We start from the raw sequence: 22,122 nt of genomic DNA on the forward strand, positions 1-22,122 counted from the left end.
GTCTGGTTGAGACCGGTAACTTGCTTTAGCGACGAACATGAATGCGCATTCATGTTGTTGAATGCGTAGCTGTGACTTAGTGGGAAGTATACGCAAAGCCTGCAGATGTTTCACATTGGATGGCACCGACCTCTCATTCAGTCTAATGGTGAAAGCCACAACATTTTCCATCTCTATCATACTTGAAAATTTTGATGTGAATGGCCTCTTTTTCAGTAATTTCTAGCATCACATGTATTTCAGTTTGAAGATAAGCATTCATACTTGTGAAAAAATCTTCATAGCATGTCAATAACCTTTCAGCACGATTCCAGCAGGGTTTCGCATCATTCAAAGATAACAAATAAAACAACCACCTGTTTTGCGACCCTTTCTCGGTGACAGCAGAGTCCAATTGCACAGTGCAGCTAGAGCTGCACCACCTGCAGTCCAGGGCTAAAAGGTGCAGAGGGACCAGCCCTTCCTTCAGTTTTATTAGAACCCTGAAAGAAATAAATACGGAAACATGGCTACACCAATGCCTTCAAACTGGTTTCTTCTCTCCGAAGTGCTTCCCATCTGCGAGTAGACGCTTTCTTTAATGACTGAACAAGAGCTGCCTACGGTCAGAAAGGAGTGACGTCACATTACAAGACATACAGAAGGGTCAGGACAGCAACTAATGACACTGCACAGACTAAAATTATCTTGTGTGTGATTCAACTCTGAGCTCCCATTAAAACTTCACGCAGACATTGGCGTCAATGTAGGACACAACATACCACAGTCCATGGCTTGGAAATCTACTGCATTTGTCCATAAAATGCTGGGCCATCACCGAGGGCGGGGCAGAGCAAAGTATGCTTACCTGTGTGCTTTCATGTGCCCAAGGGCTGGCTAACCATCTGCACTACCTAGATGTCACTGTGTAGAGCGCATTTCAATCAACAATGTCTATGAGGATGTACTACGCTTTGTAGCACATGACCGTCTGGCACTGTCTAACAAAGATAAAGTATGCTCACATAGCAGGCACAAGAGTTTCACCGCCACTCCACATCGAGGCAACATTGTAGGTGTTTGAGGAGCCGATGTAGATTACAATGACCCATCGTGATGTATGGATGACTCCAGATCTGGCCCATGATGACGTTATAGCTTGTTTACAAGCTTCCATGACTGCAAAGACACCTTGGCTGCAAGCCTGCTAAACGGCTACCTCATGCCTGTGTGGTAAGCGCAGGTAATCTTTGTGAACAGCTAGCAAAGCATTTTCTGTTTCGCCATATTCAGAATGGCTTTGTGGAACGATGAATGTAGTAGGGAACACGGACAGGGACAGCAGCACAAACACTCGCAACCCACTGCTAGCTAGTTGTATTTGAAGTTTTTTTAACATATCAACACATAGCACAGAACATAAGTATACAAACATACTAACAAAATCATCAATTGTCTGGCTTGTCAAATCAATAACTCTGATACCTTCAGATGGGATGATTTTGACTGCATAAGATTAGGTGAAGCTAGCTAAATGGTTTTAACTTATAGGAGTTATGAAGGCCAACTGGTGATATTTTGTTTATGGTCATGCCCTTTTCTGCACATGTTGATACGTTCAAAAGCTATACATTTGCTGGTTTGCAGCATTTGCTCTCCGAGCCATCTCTCTCCATTATGCTTGATGAATTTGTAAAGCAATGGCAGCAAGTAAATGACAATAGTGGTGATCACCCCACATATTGTGATGGAATATATGAACTTCCACGTGCGATGTGCACTGCCACAGAGACCCACCCTGATGACAATGACAGCTGCATCATGTTAAGTTCTAACGTTTACAACTACGAAGAATTACTGCATGCCACATGGTTAGTATCAAGGGGACGCCCAACCTTTAAAATTATTTCAGTAAACGTTTTGGCAAGCACTTTTAACTTGAGGTGTGCATCATTGCTACTACGAAGAGCTAAAGTAGGCAAACTTAAGGTTTTTTTTATTTTTCTTACAGTCATGCGAAAGTTTATTTATTATTTATATTGCCAAAAGCAGCTTTCAGGTATCAAAGCTAGCAAGGCGCCAGCAGTGAACTAACAACTTACTTGCTCTAACAATTCCTGATCCAAAAGTTCGTCAATAATGCCGCTGAACACACGCTCGACTTCTTCAAGAACGCCGCTCAGGACGTCACCCAAGATGTCATTTGTAATACTATCAATTACCGTCCACGGATTGCGTGACGTGTCGTGTTCAAAAAGCGACTTCCAAGTCGCCTGTCCTTCGAGCTGTTCCTTGTACGATTCCAGTTCAGCAGTTAAACTCGCTGGCACATGAAGTGACCTAGTGGGCTTCAAACAAATCACCTCCGCATCGTGTTCGTTCATGTGTGCATTACAGGAAGCACGATAGCTTTCTTTTTCACTCTCGACGACTGAACCCGCCCACGTCACGCGACGACGACTGCCGTCCAACGGTCTGAACACTCGTTCTCTCCTGACGACAGAAAAGCGGTCGTTCGGGTCCGGATTCAGCATCACGCGGAATTTGTCTCGGGCAGCGTTTAGCATAGCTGAATGACAACACTCTGAAACAGGTTCGGGAGTTACAACAGCTGAAACAGTCTGCGTCTGCGCGCACATAGTTGGGATGTCATTCACACGACTCGTTTGCGTCTCCGAACTTTTCAAATGGACAACACGGCTATAAGAATCGCTCTGAAGCCGCTCCAGTTCGCGGTAATAGACAGTGAGCTGGTCCGACAAACTTCGCATGCAGTATGCAGGTGACGATGTGGAAATTTTTCGGATCGGTACTCTTCGAGGTGTCGTGTGGACTGCAGTCCGCCAGGGTGCCGCTGACGGTCCAACTGTAGCGCTGCGAGCACGCTGCGAACACTGCGGTTTCTCAGAGATGTTGTGCTGGACGCAGTAACGCGTCCATTCCTCTTGTTCTCTCAGTCGTAGAAGACGGTTTTTCACCCTTTCGTGAAAATTCTGCAAAACAGTCAGTGTCTCTGGGGAGACTGAAAAGTTCATTTTCGCCAGTGCCACTTTCAGGAAAACGCAAACTTCAGGTTCAAGCACATAACAAACTTTGACGTTGATCAATTTGGGTCACACAGCGATTTGAACTTCGCTGTTGTCATGGGAACACGCGCGCAGTACCATTTTGCTTACAAGCTTGCAACAACTTGCAACATCTCGTGTCTGCTTTGAAAACATTAGTGGCAGCACTAATTTGAATTGTAACGCCAAGTAACGTCATATGCGCGATCGTAAATTGTAAAATAAGAAATTAACACTACATTTTAAAACTATTACATTATTTATAGCATATTATTTAATATTTTTTTAAAATAAAGTTTGAAGAGTCCTCTAACGGAGAAATGCCGCGTACTTTCGTCTTTCGGTTCGTGTTGACTAATACCATAGATAGTACCGATAGTACGCTCTGGAGGTGTTGACATTGATTAACGTGATGTTGATTCCTTTATTTGTTTTCTCCATTCATAAAACACGGTTATGCGTTTGTCCGGTTCTACAACAGTGGGGTCTTTGATGAAGTCCCTATACAAAAGGAGTAAAGGCTGCTAAATCGTAGGGGGAAGCCGTACCTTGACTTGCTGCGCGCTTCGTGTTCGTTTTCCTCCTTCAGCGGCAGTCATGGACAAAAACGCAAAGATGCGTGATCTCCTGGCAGATATATCGAAGTTCAACGCGCAGACAACCGGTAGGGACAAATTTTTTCGGTAAGGAGTGGTACATACGCTGCTAATCATTCTGTGCAGATTCGTTGACGTGATGGGCCGACTGTCTATGCGTTTGCTTTTGATTCCAGGCTCCTGCAGTACAGTAGTCGGTTCTTATGGTACTGGCTGCAGAAAACATCAAATCGTAGGGACACTGTGGCCCGCCTTCAGAATCTGGAGGTGACATTCAGCTCGGGACGAAGGCGTGAGTTCTTTTGTCTCGTTTTGGCTAATTAAAAGTGCAAGCTTCCCTGACATTGCCGTGGCATTGACAGCCCGAGAGAATTGTGAAATGAGCGTGATAATGAGACCGCTACAACATTTCTGGAGTCTGTTTAAGCGTAGCTCAGAGGAAGTATGCGCGGCAATGACAGCGTGTCGACTTGTAAACATGTAGATAAAGTTCCAGATGTGATAGCAACCTTCGGCTCTTTCGGATTCCGATGACCCGTTACATGCATTACCTGTCCGTTGCATCATCACAGTCCGATTTCGCCGATTCAACCTGAAAGGCGCTAATGTCAGCTGGAAAGGTTTCCAAACGTTTGACGCGCGTCGACTGGACACAATTTGCTCCTTATCACACCTGTGTACAGTTTGGAAAAAATTTTAAAAAATCGCGTGCCACTGCGCGTAATTTTGTTCATTCTCGTAGCTAGACGCATTCATTTCATTTATGGGACACAATATCGCTTATTTGTTTAGCGTGTGTGTTAAGTGCTTTTCGTGCACTCTTTATATGTGCTGTAGTTTCCAAGCAGACATTTGTTTTGTGCTGACACATTATGGCAGAAAAGCACACATTGTAATAGCGCATTTCAAATGCTTGGTTTAATGCATTTAATCAAGGGCACCTCCACAGTACACCTGAAAGAAGGCCCTTCCCCTTTGAATTTTATTGTTGAAGAGCTTTCCTCAGGGTGGAGGCACCTTCTGCGGAAAATATCGGCTCAACCATTTATTCATTGTGGCCACTGCACAAATTCATTGCATATACAAGCTGATTCATCCAGTAGTAGTTGTGCTATGCACTGTATGTTGCAATGTTGCCCTGGATAATGCATATGGCTACTTTGAGGTTTTTTGGGGGAGCTGGCAACAACACTTAGTTCTGCAAGCAACATTCTTTCCACACTGAAGGCTGCTGCAAAGCTTGATATGGGCTAACCATGCTCTTATTGAAGGCAGCGTTATCACACTTGCAGTACAATGTCGTTTTCGGAGTCCGCGCTCATAAGTACTCCAATATGTGCTTGAATTTGGGATAGGCTTTCACAGCCTGAACACTATCTTGGTAACAGCACAGTTGTGTAAGCTCTTCCACCAACAGTTTGCCTAGTGTGCCCATTCTCCAGCTTGAGGAGGTGACTTAAGCCACAAGGCCATTTCCAGACAATCTCAGATACGCTTTGCACGTGACTTGCTTTGGCAAGCTACGCAAGTTTGGCTAACACTTAAAGACATGCAACATCTGAACAGGATGCATGATACTTCCCCTTATTAATAACAGTCTCATGTGCTTTATGTTCTTGCAAAAAATATGTAAATCCAATGCACATGTTGAGATCTATGTGAAGCAAAACTTTTGTAAAGCAGTTAATAAAGTGCTACAACATTAACAGTGATGTGTACAATTGTACAATTCTGTTTAGTTTCATACTATGCAGCAATTAATTTCAACCAATATTTATGCATCACAAAGGTAATAACATTGATCTCATGCAATTTTTTATGTTTATGCACTACACTGTTCACGAGCTATGCCTAAACGCAAATGCGAAATTAGCGGATGCATAGTATGAGACATCTACACACTGATGTCACGAATACAAATGGGATGTATGATACTATAGTCGGGTACAACTTTAGAAAAAATGGGTGTTTACTCCTCCAAGGCGGATGCACACGACCCTCCACCAATGGGCATGCACTCTAGACTGATGTCACGAGCTGGACAACCGGTGACTCCACCAATGGAGAAGATGGCCACCCGCGCTTCAGACTGCTCCAAGTTGCACCAGTCGTGTGCATCTGCCCCTGGTCAGAGTGCCGGAAATATTATTGCAAGCTTATGATGCACCATTTGTGCTGCGTGCGTTTGTTCTGAGCCGTGATCCGGCAATGAAAGATTGCAGTGAGCATCGCTGACGCTACGTTACCCAAACTGGCGACACCGCATGCTTGCAAAAGAAAAAAAAAGAAAAATGTGAAAAGAAACGAAAAAAAACTATCACATCCTTTAAAATAAGTTTGTGAAGACAGACAACCAAAAAATATCAATCTTATGCTATTTGAAACCAAGAGTGCTTATTTAAAACGATGAATGAAACATTCTTGTATCTTTCCTTCCTCGATCATCTTCTTGCCCCAGGTTTGTAATGGTTTCGATAAATGCATTGCTTTTTAAAGTACTTGTTAAATAGCAACTGATTCATTTTAAGCTCAGAAAACAAGCAGTAAATGTGCCATGTACATGTAAACCAGCGTTAAAGCCATTCAGAGCTGCTCTTTCTACTTATGTCCCTTGCAATGAAGCCAAAAAGCAGATGATGTGCAGCCTTTGTAGAAGGCACGGGGTTATTTTTCTCTCGTGATCCAGCATGTGCTGTAGCAATCCAATCACGAGAGCTCTACCAAACTAGTCATCAAAATACAAAAGTCATTATTTATACCGAGAATTATGTGTTTTAGAAGCACGATTTTTTGAGCGGGACTATTTTAGTCACGGAGGCAATCGGCTGTCACACTTCGCTCATCTGGGCGGTGCCTCCCCTTTTTCTAAAGTTGTACCCGACTATAGTCAAGGCAAGAATGAGGATGACAGCTATATGCACAACTAAGTGCGACACATATTTAGATACACTTAAGGATCTATACCTCTTATGTTACAGTGGCACATAGGGATTCTTGAGGATTGGCCAAGAATGGGCACACACAGAATGGCACATACCCAGCAGCTAAATCAAAGAAGCCGTTGAATATCATTGCGTGGCACTTGAGCATGGACTAGACAATGGTGCCTTGAGCCCAAAGAAGATGAAGTGGTCAAGAAGCGCTGCACAAGCTGGCAATGTGCTATTGTAATGTGCTATTCCATTAAGTCCTCGGTGTGGTTCAAGCATCAGCACGACCTGTGCTGTTAATTAAGGCAAAGTTAAGATAGAGTTCATTAATGCACTCGAATCCACGACCTGTGGTGGGAGTTAAATCCACTGGAGATATGGGTGAACCAGCTTCTGCAAATTTGATTCCACTTGACATCGGGAAGGTCGGCAGTCGAACCCTGCTACTTTTGGTGTTAATTAAGGCTGTTAAGATAGTTAATTAAGACACTCGAACCCAGGCCCTTTGGTGGGAGTCAAACTCCCACCAAAAAAATGAAAGTTGAAAGTCGAACCCACTACCTTTGGTGTTAACTAAGGTGGAGCTAATTAAGGTACGGGTAATTAAAATATAGTTAATTCAAGCATTTAAGCTCTCAACCTTTGGTCGGAGTCGAGTCTGCAACCTTTGGTGTTAATTAGTACAAAGTTAATTAAGCCATAGTTAACTAATGTATAGTTAATTAGGCACCCGAACCCACGACCTTTGGTGGGAGAGAACCAGTAATAGGAAGTAACCACACATTTGAATGAAAATGTCAAGTAACATAACGAATGTCTCGGGAACACACAGGCTTTCAGTTTCACCCTCTTTTGCATATGCTAAAGGGACTGTCAACGTGTTTAGTTGAACACTGCGATAAATATGAAGGTGGATCTAGGAATGGTTTGCTAATATGAAGCAGCATAAGGAATGCAAGCCTGAATGCTTTTTAAACTCGAGTGAAGTGGCTGAATGTCATTACTTTCCTTTAGTTCAGTAGGAAAATCGAAATTTGAAATACCTGAGTTTTGACCAGTGACTGCATGCTATGATGTTCAGCTTTGGTCCCTGAAATTTTTCGTTTGCCATGATTAACTGCGTACACCCAATTTATGTCTTTCAGTGCTGCGGCTCGGACGCTTCGTGGATGCACTTCATGGTGCGACCCGCACAATCAACCTTCCGGATGTGTCGCTGCGCCTCAGCCTGACCATGGCCCGTATTGGCAATGCTTTCTACATTTTAACGGACAACCTAGTTTGGCTTCACCAAGTTGGCTTGCTGACATTGCACCGGTAAGCTTTGTGCACCAAATTTAAATTTATGCTCATGGCCATTGCAAAGATGTGTTGCACCTGTATTTATCCAGAAAAGTGGAGTCATCTTTTGTGTAATATGACGTCCTGAAAATAGAGGCAGCTGCCAGTGTTTAAGCAGGCATTTAGGGTTTTGTAATGGAGATAGTGACAATAAGTTTGCCGTAGTCTCTGCAGAAAACAACTTTGCATGACATTCATGGTACTTTGCCCTCGGGTCATCAAGTGATGTCGTGTGTGAAAATGAGAAAGCAAGGTGTCTCATGCAATAGCATTCGTTGTTTTACAACAATGTGTACTTTATTGTTTCTTAGTTTGTTTCCTTCAATAAATACAGAAATTATTCGCTATTGAAAGATGGAAAAATTTTGCACGAGACTGCACTGTGTATGAATTGTAACATTTATTTAGGTAAGCCATATTTCTTAAAGGGACACTAAACCGAAACACTAAATCAGTTTAGACTAATGAAGCATTGTTTGCGAACCCCGCAGGCAGTCATTTCAATAAAATAGTTTGATTATTAGATGAGAAAATGAAGGTCCAAGTATCAGTATTTGAATTTCGCGTCGAAACCCCAGCGCCGGTACGTCAGCGTGACGTCAGGGATCCCAAAGTATGTTTTCGCATTTGGGCCGCGTTGGCTGAATAATGGTTCCCGAAACTTGCCATGTTTAATATTTGGTTCCTTTAGAACACAACGTAGTTAATCTGTGCCGCTATATATTATTAGTAGGCCCTAGAAGATGCCATCAAAATCCAAGATGTCACAGCCCCCAGGTGCGGGAACTTAAGTAGGTGTCACCACCCGTATTTCGTTCTTGCGCTTTTTCTGGCTTACCAAACGTCTTATCGTTGTAAGAGTGCTGTTTTTGGTGTTGTAGAACGATAATTTACTGATGCAAAAGAAATCATTTTTCACTTTAGTGTCCCTTCAATTTAGCATTATTCTGAAAGAATTTTTGTTATTTGTGCTCATTTTGAATTTCAATAAATTCACTCTTGTAATCAGAAGAAAATGCACCATTCAGATATACTTTAATTTCAATAAGTACACTCTTGTGATCAGAAAAAAATGCATCAGTCAGATATACTGCCAGGGGCGGCATCAGCATATTTCTTTGAAAGGGGGAGGGGGAGCGCAAAACATAATTTTCTATTTTTATCGAGGGTGAATGAGGGCACTCTAATTTTTGGCGCTACATGATGAAGGAAGGGGCAATGTGGGAATAGGAGGAAATACTGAGGTGATCAGGCACTCCCTCTTGCCCTCATATAGAGCCACTCCTGCATACAGCCAGTCACTAAAATAAATTGTGCTATAGTTCGGTTTGATAATAACTTGAGTCTCGTCAGCGATAGTTGTTTATCATTGTCAGCATGGAGATTATCTGCCTCTCAACATGGTTCCATCTGTGTTTAGCACCAGTCCCTTTAGTTATAGTAGATGCAAGAGATCAAGAGAGTATGTATACTGTAGAATCTCGGTAAATAGAAATTACATAAACAGAATTGCCATTAAACAAAACAGCAGCCTCTAAATTAGTTGATTTTGAGCTTGGTAAAGCAAAGAAATGTTCCTTAATCGAAGCTAAAATGTTCGCTACTTTCTGTAACTGGAACTGTAGAAGCAAGCTCTAAAATATGTTTTTAGAAAGAGGCAGGATCTGAAATTATCTTTTGTGACGCCTATCTTTTATCGAGAAAGCCATTCCTAAAACGTGGTGGCAAAGAGACAAGCAGGCAAAAATTTGATACATTTTTAATGCATAACATGTGCAGACCTGGACATCTTTGCGGCCCCGCCACTCATTCTATAGACGACCAAAATAAGTACAACCAAAATTTCAGACACTTACAGTATGCCATTTGTTAATTTTGACTACTGCTGCATGATCACATACAATTCTGCCACCAACTGGAGCTGCAAGAGCCATGTTATTGGTTTTACATGTCACCGCAGGGAATCCTTGAAATTGCAACTCACCATGCTTAGTCAATTCAGTGGCCATAAGCCGCAACCTAAAACCATGGAACACACTAGCTGCTACACTCAATTCTTTATGCTTAATGTATCTAACAGTGTTAACAAAGTGTATGACATACAGTGCTGCATCTCTGTGCATATTCTCACTAAATGGAACTCCTGTTAATCAAAACATAATTCTCAGAATCCTTAAGGGCCTGTTTAACGAGATATTAATGTAGGTACATGCCGTATGGCCAATAAAAAAAGTGAAAAAGCAATTTTTATGATACCACTTTTGAAAACACAAGAAATTCTTATCAGTCAAGGTATGCAGACCTGCATGTTTTTATTGAAAAATGACCTTGGAAAGCATGAGAAAGTTACTAAACGGAATTTATCAGTCTGCATGCTATCTTGATATCAGGTGAATTAGCAGCGCCAGCACTAGTAACTGAGAATGGTAGTGAAAGTACGGCATGAAAGCTGAGAAACTGGAAACAAATGTAGCTCTTGTAAAATAATTTTTCTTATTTAGAAATGCAATTACAGCTTTGGCAAGTCATGAATACATAATTGTTTACTGCAGCAACTTATAATATACAGGCTTATTTGAGTTTTCATTTCCTTTAGTGTCCCTGAGACAGCTTGAACAAATTTTGTACACACATAGGGTACATCTACAGTAAAACATTAGCACCACAATTTAAGTGAAGCATCTCATATTAAGAGAGCTATGGATGATTACAAGTTGTACTCCTCCCTAGCCATGCTTTTTCTCTTCAACTCGTTCACCGAGGGATCCGAGCTAACATCCACCTTCACTGGCCGTGCATCATGATGTGACGTTGTCATCTACATCTAGTTGTCTTGGAGCCAGCGCACAAAGCCTCTCCAACCTTATGCTATCCCCTTGGCCATCGATCCTTCACAAGCACTTATCCAAGCAGCGTGCGTTGCGAGCGTTTCGTTGCAGCTCCGAACATGTCCAGTATTCCGGTAACCGCAGGCGAGCTGGGCCTATAGATGGATGGGCGGAGGCGTAAACCAAAGCCACTCCATACCGTTACCGTTGTGATGAAGGGACTTTAGCATAAATGTGAACGCTCTGAGTGGTCTGCACGGTGCAGCCACCTGGTGAAGCAGAGCTCAACCAGCCAAACATGGAGCTACTATTGTTGTAAACAAGTGTGAAACATTTTAAGTAATTGAAAAGACAACATGTTTGCAATTACACTTCTGCCAGAAATTTACACCAGAAGCAAAATATAATACATTTGGTTACTGCTATATTAACTCTGTGTTTGTCTGACTGAGCTGTGTGCCACCAGGTTGCTGCACCATGCAGGCCATTCACGTTTGCTTTGCGCCTCCGCTCATCCAGCGTAATGCCCAGTCTGCTTGCGCTTGTGTTTACCCAAATGCCGGACATGCTAAAGCTCTCCATTGTGGTAGTAATCCTCCAGCACGAAGTGACAGCCGCAACCATGTAGATCGTGGCATCGATTGGATACCAACAGTTCGATGCGCTACAGCCGCTCCGCTCGCATGTTGATATGTAGAGGGACATGCTTGGCATGTCGCCGATTGCTATATTTGCAGCCCACAACTTAACAAGGGCAATCCATGGTGCTCTTGAAAGGAAAGCTCAAGACCAACACTGACAGTGCAGCTTGCGTCAACACGGAGAATGTTGTAACACAAGCAAACGACACTTGCTGTGTGCCGGAAGTGCTTGAGTGTAGCGATAAATTGTTGTTGTGTGTTCTCTTTCTGTTTCTTTATAGAAACAAATTAACCAACATTCCAACTATTACGAACAACATTTGTCCCCAATAAAGGTGGAAAAATTATCGATGGCATGACCTAGGTAGCCAATCGGATAGCTTGCCCAACTGACGTCCATTGGGCTAACTACATCGGTTGTGAGGGGGCGGCTGAAAACTCAGGGGAGCAGCACTGCTGTGATTGGCAGTGAGGCACATTTTTAAAACCTCATAGCAAATTACACGCATTACGCAGAGTGCTTAAATATATCACTTAATAATCAGAAGGGCCTACCCTAAACGGCTCAGTGCGTTCATACAATATTGTTAAAATTATTTCAGGCTCCCTGTAACTGTATCTTTATACATCCCTGCATTGTTTTAGGGGCATAAGGGTATTTGTCGAAACATCAGCAGGTGTTTGGTGAAAAAAAGTTAGCTGCAAAGATTAGCTTTAACCAAGACGGCAAGAAGGGTCATGTGAGCTCAACTGCATGGCACAGAAGAGTGGGTACTGGGCAGCATGTGGCAGTTGATTTGGCAATTAACAGTATCACTTCAACTTGGATAGCTTGAGAGAGTGGTCATGACAGCTGCTCTTTGCCTTTTCGTCGTGCCAACAAGCATAGCACATCGATTACGTACTCACAATGGTGTCTGCAAAGTATTACGGCACTGCGCATTTTGAAAAAGCCCATTCCAGCCAGAGAGTCACTGTCACATGTACAAATACCTCTTCGCAATTCACGTTTCATCACACACAATGACTAATCATCTAATGCAGAATGCACAATGCTGCAAAAACAGGAGCCAGGAGACGACGTTCCTTGGCTTCGGTATGGGAGAAAGCAGGGAAGGCGCACCACTTAGGAAAGTTACTAGAGGCAGAGGGAGAGAGTGTCTCTGTGAGCAGTGACACTCGCCTGTTCAAGGCATGGTAACAGGACAGTTATTTCTTCCATCCTCCAATAATGAGCTGATTCGAAAAATTGTTTCAGTAAAACACTTCTTAGACAACGTTTTACAGGTTCCACTGCATAATTGAAGTTGGAAATGGAGCCTGGTGAGGGGTCCTTAATGAAGTACGTGTAAGAGGAGTTACGGTTACATGCCAGCAGTGATTGCCTAATGTTGCAGACTTTTGGGTTCTATAACTTGTATCGGACTATATTACAGGCAACATCCAACAGCTGGTTGTGTCCTTGCCTTTTCAAGCAAGTTGGTACACTTATTTAGGACGAGTTGCTGGACTGTGGTGGAGCAGGCAGGCTGATATGGGCATTGTAGTGGCATTTACAAATCCCAGACTTGGCCTTAGTTTATACCTGAGCAAGATGCGGCCTAGTGATAGAAGCAACAGTTTTGCTTTTAAGTAGCTTTTGTGAGTTCTTCCTAACTGTTTTCCATAGGAGGTAATTTCATGTCAGTGCTATTGTTTTGACACCATCAACTCACTGTGCTAATATGGGATACAGTACTTGTGTGCCTGAACTACAGGAGCATGCTTTTACCTGGCATCCCACCTGCAGTGTACCTGTACTTGCAGTTTTGGAACTGATAATACTAACTTTGTGAATGACCCTCATAGAACTAGGTGAAAGTCATGCTGCCTGTCATGTATGTTCAGGGTCTTTTGACTTGTGGTAGCCTGAGCAGCGGAAATCATGATGGTCATTGAAGAGCTCTAGCTTAGTCCGATGAACAGTTCCTTCTCAACATCTTTCATCAACAAACAGTCCTCCTATTGCTGGTATCTCAGGATCAAGACATTAAAAAGGTTGCATTATTTTCTTAGTGAATATGACAAAAATATCATTGCAGTCAGTGAGCAGGGAGGCAAATTAAAAACTTCATGCTTGCAGGAGCATTATTGAGCACATTCTGTTCACATGATGAAGCAGTGATTTGCCAGTGGCAGTGTTTACAGTTGTAGTCATTAATTGTTGAACTGAATGATGCAGCTTATATCCAGCCTCTGTTACACCTTGTCACCTCACGTTTCAGATGAATCAGCATTTAGTATGAATTTCTTGAAGAGAGTGGTGGTATTGCAAGTAATATAGAAGAATTGTTCAAGGCTCATTGGGATTTTCACCATAAAAGATACAGAAACAATAGTAAGGTGATAGTGCTTTCGAACAATGTAGTATTATTATTCTTCCAACATCTCCCTCAGGACACTCTGCATTATGTGCATGGCAGTAGTTCCAGCAATCGTGTTGTTGAATGAGATTGTGCCATTTGTTTTACTAAAATTTCTAAAGAAATATGTAATGTTTTTCCACATGAAATCCCAGACTATATTGTGAACAAGTGCTGTGGACAAGTATGTGCAAGGTCTCGGCAATTAGTTAAGGGCATTGCCCGTGACAGCAACCTAATTCCCTGTACATCTGTAAGCAAAAGTTTGTGGGCCATAGGGTCGCCGAAGGAACTGTATTTATAAATCAGATGCTAACTAAAATTGAGTGCATTGGAAAGTTCACAATGGCAAGTTTGGACTGCAGTCCTCAATTTCAAGTTGCATTAACAGGCGTAGACTTCCACAATGGTGAAAAGTTGGGCTTGTTGGTAGTTCAAGACTATAGGTAAGTGCAAGGAAGACACGATGAACAGGAGTAAACACAGACTAGGAACACACGGCGCTATCTGTGTCTACTCCTAACTGTCTTGCCTTTTCCACACCGCACCTATAGCCGTAGTCACCTGTAGGCTTTATTGTAGATTTCTTGGTCGTCATACTTTTGTTCAAGGGAGTACACTGCAGCAATCGGAAAGAATGTTGAAGGAAAAGGCATTTGCTGTGAAAACAACCTGCTTCCCTGTGCGCTGCTACAATTGGAAAGCTGCCAGAACGATGGCAGTGGTGCCAAAAAGGTACACAAGGCGAACATGGAAAAAAGAAGTGGAATTAGTATTTAGTAATTGTAGCAAATTGAATCTTTTTTTAAAAATAAACGTCCCTGTCTTGTGCAACCTGGTAGATGGGCTCATAGGGCACTAGCAAAGTGGTGTTTTGGAGCTTTTACAAGAGTCGCAGTACAAGAACGATCTGATAAAACATGTGCGCCTCATAGTTTTGAAGGAGCAGAAACAACAGAAATAACACACTACCACGGTGAAAGCTGAAGGTTAAAAGTGCAAGACATCTTGAATAAATTATATGTGCAAATAGTATCAGACAAACATTGGCACTAACCACATGCTGTGTGGTGCAAAATGAAAGTTCCTGATTGAATGCACCAAGAAGTGACTGGTGACATTTTGGTGCTCACAGACTAAAAAGTCAAAGTAAGGTAGAAGCCCACACATTTTCTTACTGATGATAAGTTGATGTTGGTACAAGAAGAGCGCATTTTGCAGCATCACCAGGCCAGTCATGCTGCACAAGGTTTCTCTGGTAATGAAAGTTCCTGTTATTTTGATGACAGCCTCTGCATTTCTGGCAGCTTGAGGAACCGTACCTCCAAATTTGTGGCCTACAGCGACACAAGCTTCGTTGAAACTGCGCTTCTATTTGTCACTTTCCACATTCCATTCATGTGTCATTAATGGGTGGTTTGTGAAGGTCAAGACAGCTGCATTGCTAGATGAGATCTGAACCTTCAGAAAGCGTGACAAGCTGTTGGACATTGTTAACCGCACACCTGCATAATGTTTGCTCTTATCTTGAGGTTCCAGGCTATACAGAATCACTTTGGTGCCAGTATTGTCTGCTTGTGCCACCAGATGTTAAAATAATTATTCCTCTATCATCATCAGGAGCAGCCTGTTTGCTATTTACACAGTAACTACACTGATCCTGATGCCACATCACCTGAACATTTAATGACGGTTGACCAAGCCAGTCTGAACTCTCCACCTACTTCATTCTCCCTTGGGCAAGCATTGCAGCTTGCATCAAGCACAGTAACACAGCAGTGTACAGTTTGAGAGACGTGTTGTCTATACTTTGGCAGCCAGGACCTCCTACAAAGCCACTTCTGGTGCGCCTTACGTGTGCATTGCTATAGCGATGCACTATTCATGTCGCTTAAGTTTTCTCATTGCAATGGTATCACCTGAATGACATGTCTGGTATCATATGCGCAAGTCATGTTCAGGTGTTGAAGTCTCACAGGGACAACAGGAAATTCACCAAATGTTTGGTCAGCCTATTCTGGTTATAATGCAATGAAGGATAGCCACGTGGTGTCTGCCACTGCAATTGGCATTGACCATGAGAATATCTCACCATCTTTGTTTGTTAAGCACCTTCTTGGTGAGTCATGCACAAAAGGTTTTCATGTAGTTTGATGGCTGTAGTGTGATGATAAAAGGACGAAACACATAAGATGCCTTGTGTTGTCATCCTGCACTACAAGCATAAAAAAACCATGTACTATCAACACATCCAAATTTCCACTATTCTATTATGGAGTGCTAGCAACTACCGCTGTACTATGTTTTCTCAGTGCCACCTACAGTGGAATTCTCCAGATACCTACACATAATTGTAATTTTGTTGCAGATAATCTACTTTTTTATGTTGCCTTGCCTGATTCATTCATCATACTCATCTTGCACAATGTCTGCCATTGTGCTATAATCGTCATCAGCTAACTTACGTTTACTGCAATATGGCGGTCTCTCTTGGCAATGTCCAGCCTGCGATGTATTTTATTGTTTGTGTTCGCTACTGCTATTTGCTGCTTTAATTAATTTTTCTACAATCACTACTCTAGGAGGCCTCGATTCAGTCTTTGGCTATGGGACCTCCTTCTGTACACACAAATTTTGTCATTCATTTAATGCCTAAATAAAATCACTTCCATCTACTGACTTCCGACTGTCGCCCTGCATCAGCCAAACCTATCCTGTGCCTGCAAATATCCTGATCTCATCGCTTTGTCTAATGCTCTGCCACCCTAGAGCGTATTTATGATCACATAACATCCATTCTGTTGCTCCCAGATAGACCTTTGGTTATCGTTCGTCTGGGTAACTTGGCCACCTGTTCCATAGGCTCATTCGATACTACAAGCCTGTGCCAATGCATGCTCAATTGATAGCAATAACAATGAATGACACAAAGGTAACTAAAATCTGTGTGTAAGAGGTGGTGCAGTAAAGAAGCATTTTTTCTGAATGTCTGCTTCCAGATGCCAAATAGGTGAATATTTTAATACAGCAGACCACGAGCAGACGAGTTCATATGTAAATTACATGTTGCACAGACATAACAATGATGTCTCTGGTGTGAAGGACTCTTGAATGCTTGGCTGATGGTACACATCTTTGCAGTGCAAAGTGATGTCTGAGGTGTGAAGGACTCTTGAATGCTTGGCTGATGGTATACATTTTTGCAGTACAAGGCATACATGGCTTGGTGACTGCATCAACTGATATCCGTAATGGTGGCTTACTTTTTGTATCATATTTCAGTGTCTTTGGTTTCCGTGCATAATATCCTCGGACGTTCAGTATGTAGTGAGTACAGAATGTAGGCACCATGTACTGAGGCATACTTAACCCTTTCACTACCACTGATGAGTGTATAGTATGTCATAGGAATTTCTGCTAACATAGCTGATGATGAGTATAGTCGTTATGGAGGCATCTTTCACGAAATCTCTGGGAAACTTGGTACACATTTATAAATTCCTACATTATGGAAATGGTTACACTATGCTCTTTAACAGTGATTTTATTGCGAACGAGGTTCCTGTATGAGAGACAAAACTTCCGTAAAGCTGCAGTTTTTGACCAGTGTTTCTTTTTGCATCCTTCTGCAACATGCCTCTTCGTGGCCAAACTTTTTCCTTGAAACATAGAATTTCAAGCTATCTCCTGTTCTTGTGCAGGGATGCCTGGAGCCGCACAAGCAATAAGTTTTGGCTGCTGGCCATTGTGGCCGCGCTCATACGCGATCTGCTCGAGCTGTACCAGATACTGCCCATGCTCTTGGCTTTACCATCCAAGGGCAACACCCTGAGGAGCTCGCTTCGCATTCTGTGGGCCTCGGCGAGCTTCCACAAGGCACTTCTGCTTGACCTGGTCAAGAATTTTGCTGACCTGTGGATACCTTACACGGCGCTGGGCCATGCCAGACTTGAACCGGGGACAGTTGGGCTGCTGGGTGTTATCTCCAGTGCAGCTGCTATTTTACCCATGCTGGATTCAACATTTTCACTCATCCCAGCGTGAAGTGTGCATGTGGTGACATGTATTTGCTCCTGCAGATGAAAGCAAATAGTGGTTGCAGTTTGCCGAGTGGAACATTTTCTGAAAATGTCGAACTTTGGGACGTAACTCGCTGTCACAAATTGCAATTTTGTGAATGCGAAACGGCAACTCCTCCTTTGTGGCATTGTCTTCAGAAAGTGGGAACCGTGTAAAAATAGTAGGTTCACCTGCTTTCCTTAAGGTACACAATCAATAATGTTACATTTTAGCTTTGCTCATTCATTAGCACTCAGATGGAATAAAATCGCAAGTGTTAAGCTATAGAAATCGTATGTTTGCTAGCATTATCAATGAAGATTCCTTCTCTTGCTTGTGTTGCTAGCTAGCCACAAGGACACATTTTGTTTGAATTTTTATCCAGACCACACTGTGATTGAAAAATTTATTTTGAACATTTGAAATATCTGCATCGAGCACAGGTATGTGCTTTTCGCATACATATTCAAAAGTCGCAAAAGCAAAATACTTTTGCTACGTTCTAGAAACACAATTTTTTGTATTTTTGAAATTACAACGTATTTGTAGTCTCATCTTTGTATGATATTTGTTCCTCTGCCTTACCATCCAAAATAGGTCTTTAGCATAAAATGCTTTCATGCTATAGTAGACAGGGCATGAAATATAACTATGGTACACACAACAGACATAGGGACAGGAACAGCCTATTGTAATTGTACTTGTATTGCATGCTCGATCTTCTATTGCATCAAAGCACCAACTTTGTCTACATGTTTGTTACGAAATACATTTTTTCTGAAGTGTAATTTAACCCTTTGAGTTCCATGTCTCAGTGAGTACTTACACACACACACACACACACCAAATAATGCCTGTACATGCCAAGCATTTGTAGTATATGCCATTCCATTTTGTACTCCTTCCTCATAGTATTTGGGCCACAGCCAGTGTTTGCTAGGAAAGCATGATAAACAAAAACACAGCACATAAAGACACTGGATGCATTGAGTTATCTGTGCAGCAGCTTGCTATCCATTGAGCAAATAAGTAGTATCATGCCCTGCACACGAAACAGTTTCCATGCGCCTAGTTGCGGAAACGTAAAAAAGTTTTATGTGCAACTTCCATCACCCATAGGTTCAAGGAAATTCTCAGATTCTGTAGATTTTCCGTCCACAATTTACTTTCATTAGTTTAGTACAGATTAATTATCTTCAATGAATGTGATCTCATTCTAGAGCCATTTGTATGGAGTAAAAGGCTTAAATGTGCCAAACATAGGATAATTAAACTATAGGGTCAGCAGGATAATTTGAACTAGTTGGCAGTTAGTAGATTATGGATTCTAGCTCTCATACTAAACTCTGACAGCGTTGTTCTCTCTTTAAACGTTGGGACTGTGTGCTGCCTTTGCTGCAAGGCCTGCCACCTGCAGTATGCATGGAGAAGTAATAAGAAAATGGTGACTTCAGTATAAAGGAACTTGGGAATACAGTATGGAGGCAGTCAAGGGGACACTAAATAAGTTTAGATAGACACATAGACATCGCTGAAACTCTGCTGTGCACCAACAGACATGTAGGTTTGCGATTAGGATTCGTTTGCAAGTAATAGCCTGGGTAGAGAAATGAAGCAACAGCAGAAATTAGAATGGTGGAACAGTTGAAATTCGAGTACAAGTAAAATTCTAACCATGTTTTACAGTGTTTATTGATGTGTCAGTGACGTCTGGTACATTGCCCATTACTGAGCATGAGTATTACTGAGCACTATTGCAAAGTATTTCAAGCAAATAAATGCTTATTTTGCTTTAATTTCACGCCCATCTTTTGATATTAATGTTGGTTAACTCTATGCAATCTGTGAAAGCATACAAAAACTTGAACACTTTTCAGTCCTTGGGCTAATGAAATGTTTTCCTATTTTCAGTACAATTGCAAGCTGTAGAAACTGCTCTGACTTAGTGAAGGATGTGTTTAGTACTAGGGTAAAAGTGTGGGGGGGGGGGGCTTGCTTAAGTATATTGGTCAAGGCTTACAATTTTAATACAGAATTTGTTATTGCAGGTACTTAATTGACCATAATTCTATTACGGGAATGCAATGCATCTTTGATATACACAAATTTTTGTGACAATGAATTTGGCTGTGCCATTATGAAAATAATAAAAATTGTGGGTTGTTTGTAAGTGACAAACTAAGAATACACCTTGGAACATATAGACATGATTGCTTCTGTAACAGCTATGGCAGCAAGTGTTGCATTGGAGTATTAGTTTTCTGATTTCTGAACCAATTGTGGGCTGAACCAAATGACCTTTGATCCGTTGCGTGCCCAGTAGTTGGCATTTTCTAGAAGCAAAGTTGTAATTTGCCTGTTACTGCTAGACGTGCTGAGACCAAGGAATGGTCACTTAAGGAAAACATTATCAAAAGATGGCATTTTCAACAAATAGCTGTTAACGATTCATTACATGGCTTCCAGGTTTACTATGTGTATGTGCATAACCAATATTGCCAAATGAAAGCTGTTCAGCGTTGGCCTGGTACTTTCACTGCCTGTTGGAAAGCATAACGTGGAAAGATTAATATAGCTGCATGCTACCTATGAGATATTCTGCCTTTGTGTTGCACTTCAAGGTCCTTACAAGTATTGAAAAAAAATGTTTAACCATGTGTACAAGAAGGCATGGCAGCAATAATGTTACATTATAGCATGCTGTAGTACTGCACCTTCAGCTTTCCACACAATTGTGCAGAACTGGACAGGTTTTGCACGAAATTGCACAGGAATGAAGTGTAAAACAACTACTCACTGAGTTAGACTCTGGAAGTACTAAAATGTGCACAAATTGTGTTTATTAGAAGTTTACTTCATCCAAAACACCGAGTGACACACTCATGCAAATTTTTCTATGTGCATGAAAAGACATTGCTGGCAGTATACTCTCCTGACTTTTTGGCATTGGGACACATGCTGGTGACGTATTGGTTGCATGGCCCAGTGAGCCAATCATTATGCAGCTTGAAGTTTTCTGTTGCTTGACAGTTGCAATAGCTACACTTGAGAGCTGCATGGGATGCAGCAAAACTTCATTTGAATGGAATTCGAGGGGCCTCAAGAAACCATCAAACTTGTGTGAAACCTTGCCATCAAAATATTATAACTAGAGAGCTTTAGCTGACTGTTTAAGGCCTGCTCCACTTTCGTAACAGCCTACACACAGCCGCTTGGTGGGAACGCTAGTGTGCTTGCTTGCAACACACGTGCACAGCAGCAGAACACAGAGTGCTGTCTTCACTCTGCTACAGAGTCACTTCAGTCGAGCACAAGGGTGCGTCCACATAGGCTTCTTTTCGGTTTTGCACCCAAGCAGGCTGCACATAGATGGTGCTTCGGGCAGACGCATTATAAAAAGTGCTGTCCCCTGCACTGCCTCAGCAATTCACATCTGAGCGGAGGGGGGCGTAAGCGACACTTAGCTAAAATTGTCTACTGTGAAGTGACCTGAATAAGTGTGTCCTCTTGACGTGTTCAATTGAATGGTGCTTCACTTGACTTGCCTTTTGGTACGAGCCTTTTCCAGATTCAACAATATGGAAAATGGACCAACTGAAATGGGAGTTGTTATAATACTAAACTGCTCACAAATTTTTTTCATTGTTCAGCATGAGTACCCTAGTTACCTCCTTGTTATCGGTGACGAAATGCACAAGGTCTAGTGTTTAATGCCCAAGATGAAACAGGCTTAGCAGTAGGCAGACTTGTACGTAACCAATTGCATGTAATTAATTACTTGTAATCAATTACGTTTTTTTGGCAATTTTGTACTTTGGTTTACTTTGTTTACTCAGCAATGCTCCCTGTAATTCACTTACTTTTTCAGTGACTGTTTACATGTAACCAGTTAAATTTTTGATGAAACAAGCTCTGACAGGCAGCACAGCTTTGAGTACTTAAATTTGGTGAGAGCTAGAGCCCATGGGGATTAAAACATACATTAGTTAATCCCAGAATCGGCGTTCACAATCACGGTCCTTGATCACGTGAACATGGCAAGCTTGCAGATTTGCATACTTTTAGAAGCTCGACCTCTGAGCTTTTCCTATATAATAAATTTCTCACCCCTTCTCCTAGAAGTACTTGTAGGCGACCTTCATAGGTGGTAAGAGCTGTTTCTGAACAATTCTTTGCTTAGTGCAGTCTATGACTTCTTTGATATAGACAGAAGTTTTTGGCAGTAAACTCTTATGTCTCATCTGTTTTATATTACGTGACTCATTTGCACCTGATTTTGTT

General features: G+C 42.0%; 1 protein-coding gene across 1 annotated transcript; it reads left to right on the forward strand.

Annotated features, from left to right (window-relative positions):
* Positions 1-3,371: 3,371 nt before the first annotated feature.
* Positions 3,372-20,363, forward strand: Pex11ab (peroxisomal biogenesis factor 11ab). The gene is made up of 4 exons (XM_075680182.1): positions 3,372-3,727; positions 3,817-3,932; positions 7,716-7,887; positions 17,484-20,363. Exons 1-4 carry the CDS (start codon positions 3,642-3,644, stop codon positions 17,824-17,826), a joined length of 717 nt encoding a protein of 238 aa, XP_075536297.1. The 5' UTR covers positions 3,372-3,641; the 3' UTR covers positions 17,827-20,363.
* The last annotated feature ends 1,759 nt before the right edge of the window (positions 20,364-22,122 follow it).

The sequence above is a fragment of the Dermacentor variabilis genome, chromosome 2, assembly GCF_050947875.1.
Source record: "Dermacentor variabilis isolate Ectoservices chromosome 2, ASM5094787v1, whole genome shotgun sequence".
Lineage (NCBI taxonomy): Eukaryota > Metazoa > Arthropoda > Arachnida > Ixodida > Ixodidae > Dermacentor > Dermacentor variabilis.

What these genes read in the sequence shown, in the direction of transcription:
- Pex11ab (XM_075680182.1), top strand. Translation starts at nt 3,642, where the DNA reads ATGGACAAAAACGCAAAGATGCGTGATCTCCTGGCAGATATATCGAAG. An exon ending in GGTAGGGACAAATTTTTTCG is followed by an intron (nt 3,728 to 3,816) that starts GTAAGGAGTGGT and finishes TTTTGATTCCAG; the next exon opens with GCTCCTGCAGTACAGTAGTC. An exon ending in ATTCAGCTCGGGACGAAGGC is followed by an intron (nt 3,933 to 7,715) that starts GTGAGTTCTTTT and finishes TATGTCTTTCAG; the next exon opens with TGCTGCGGCTCGGACGCTTC.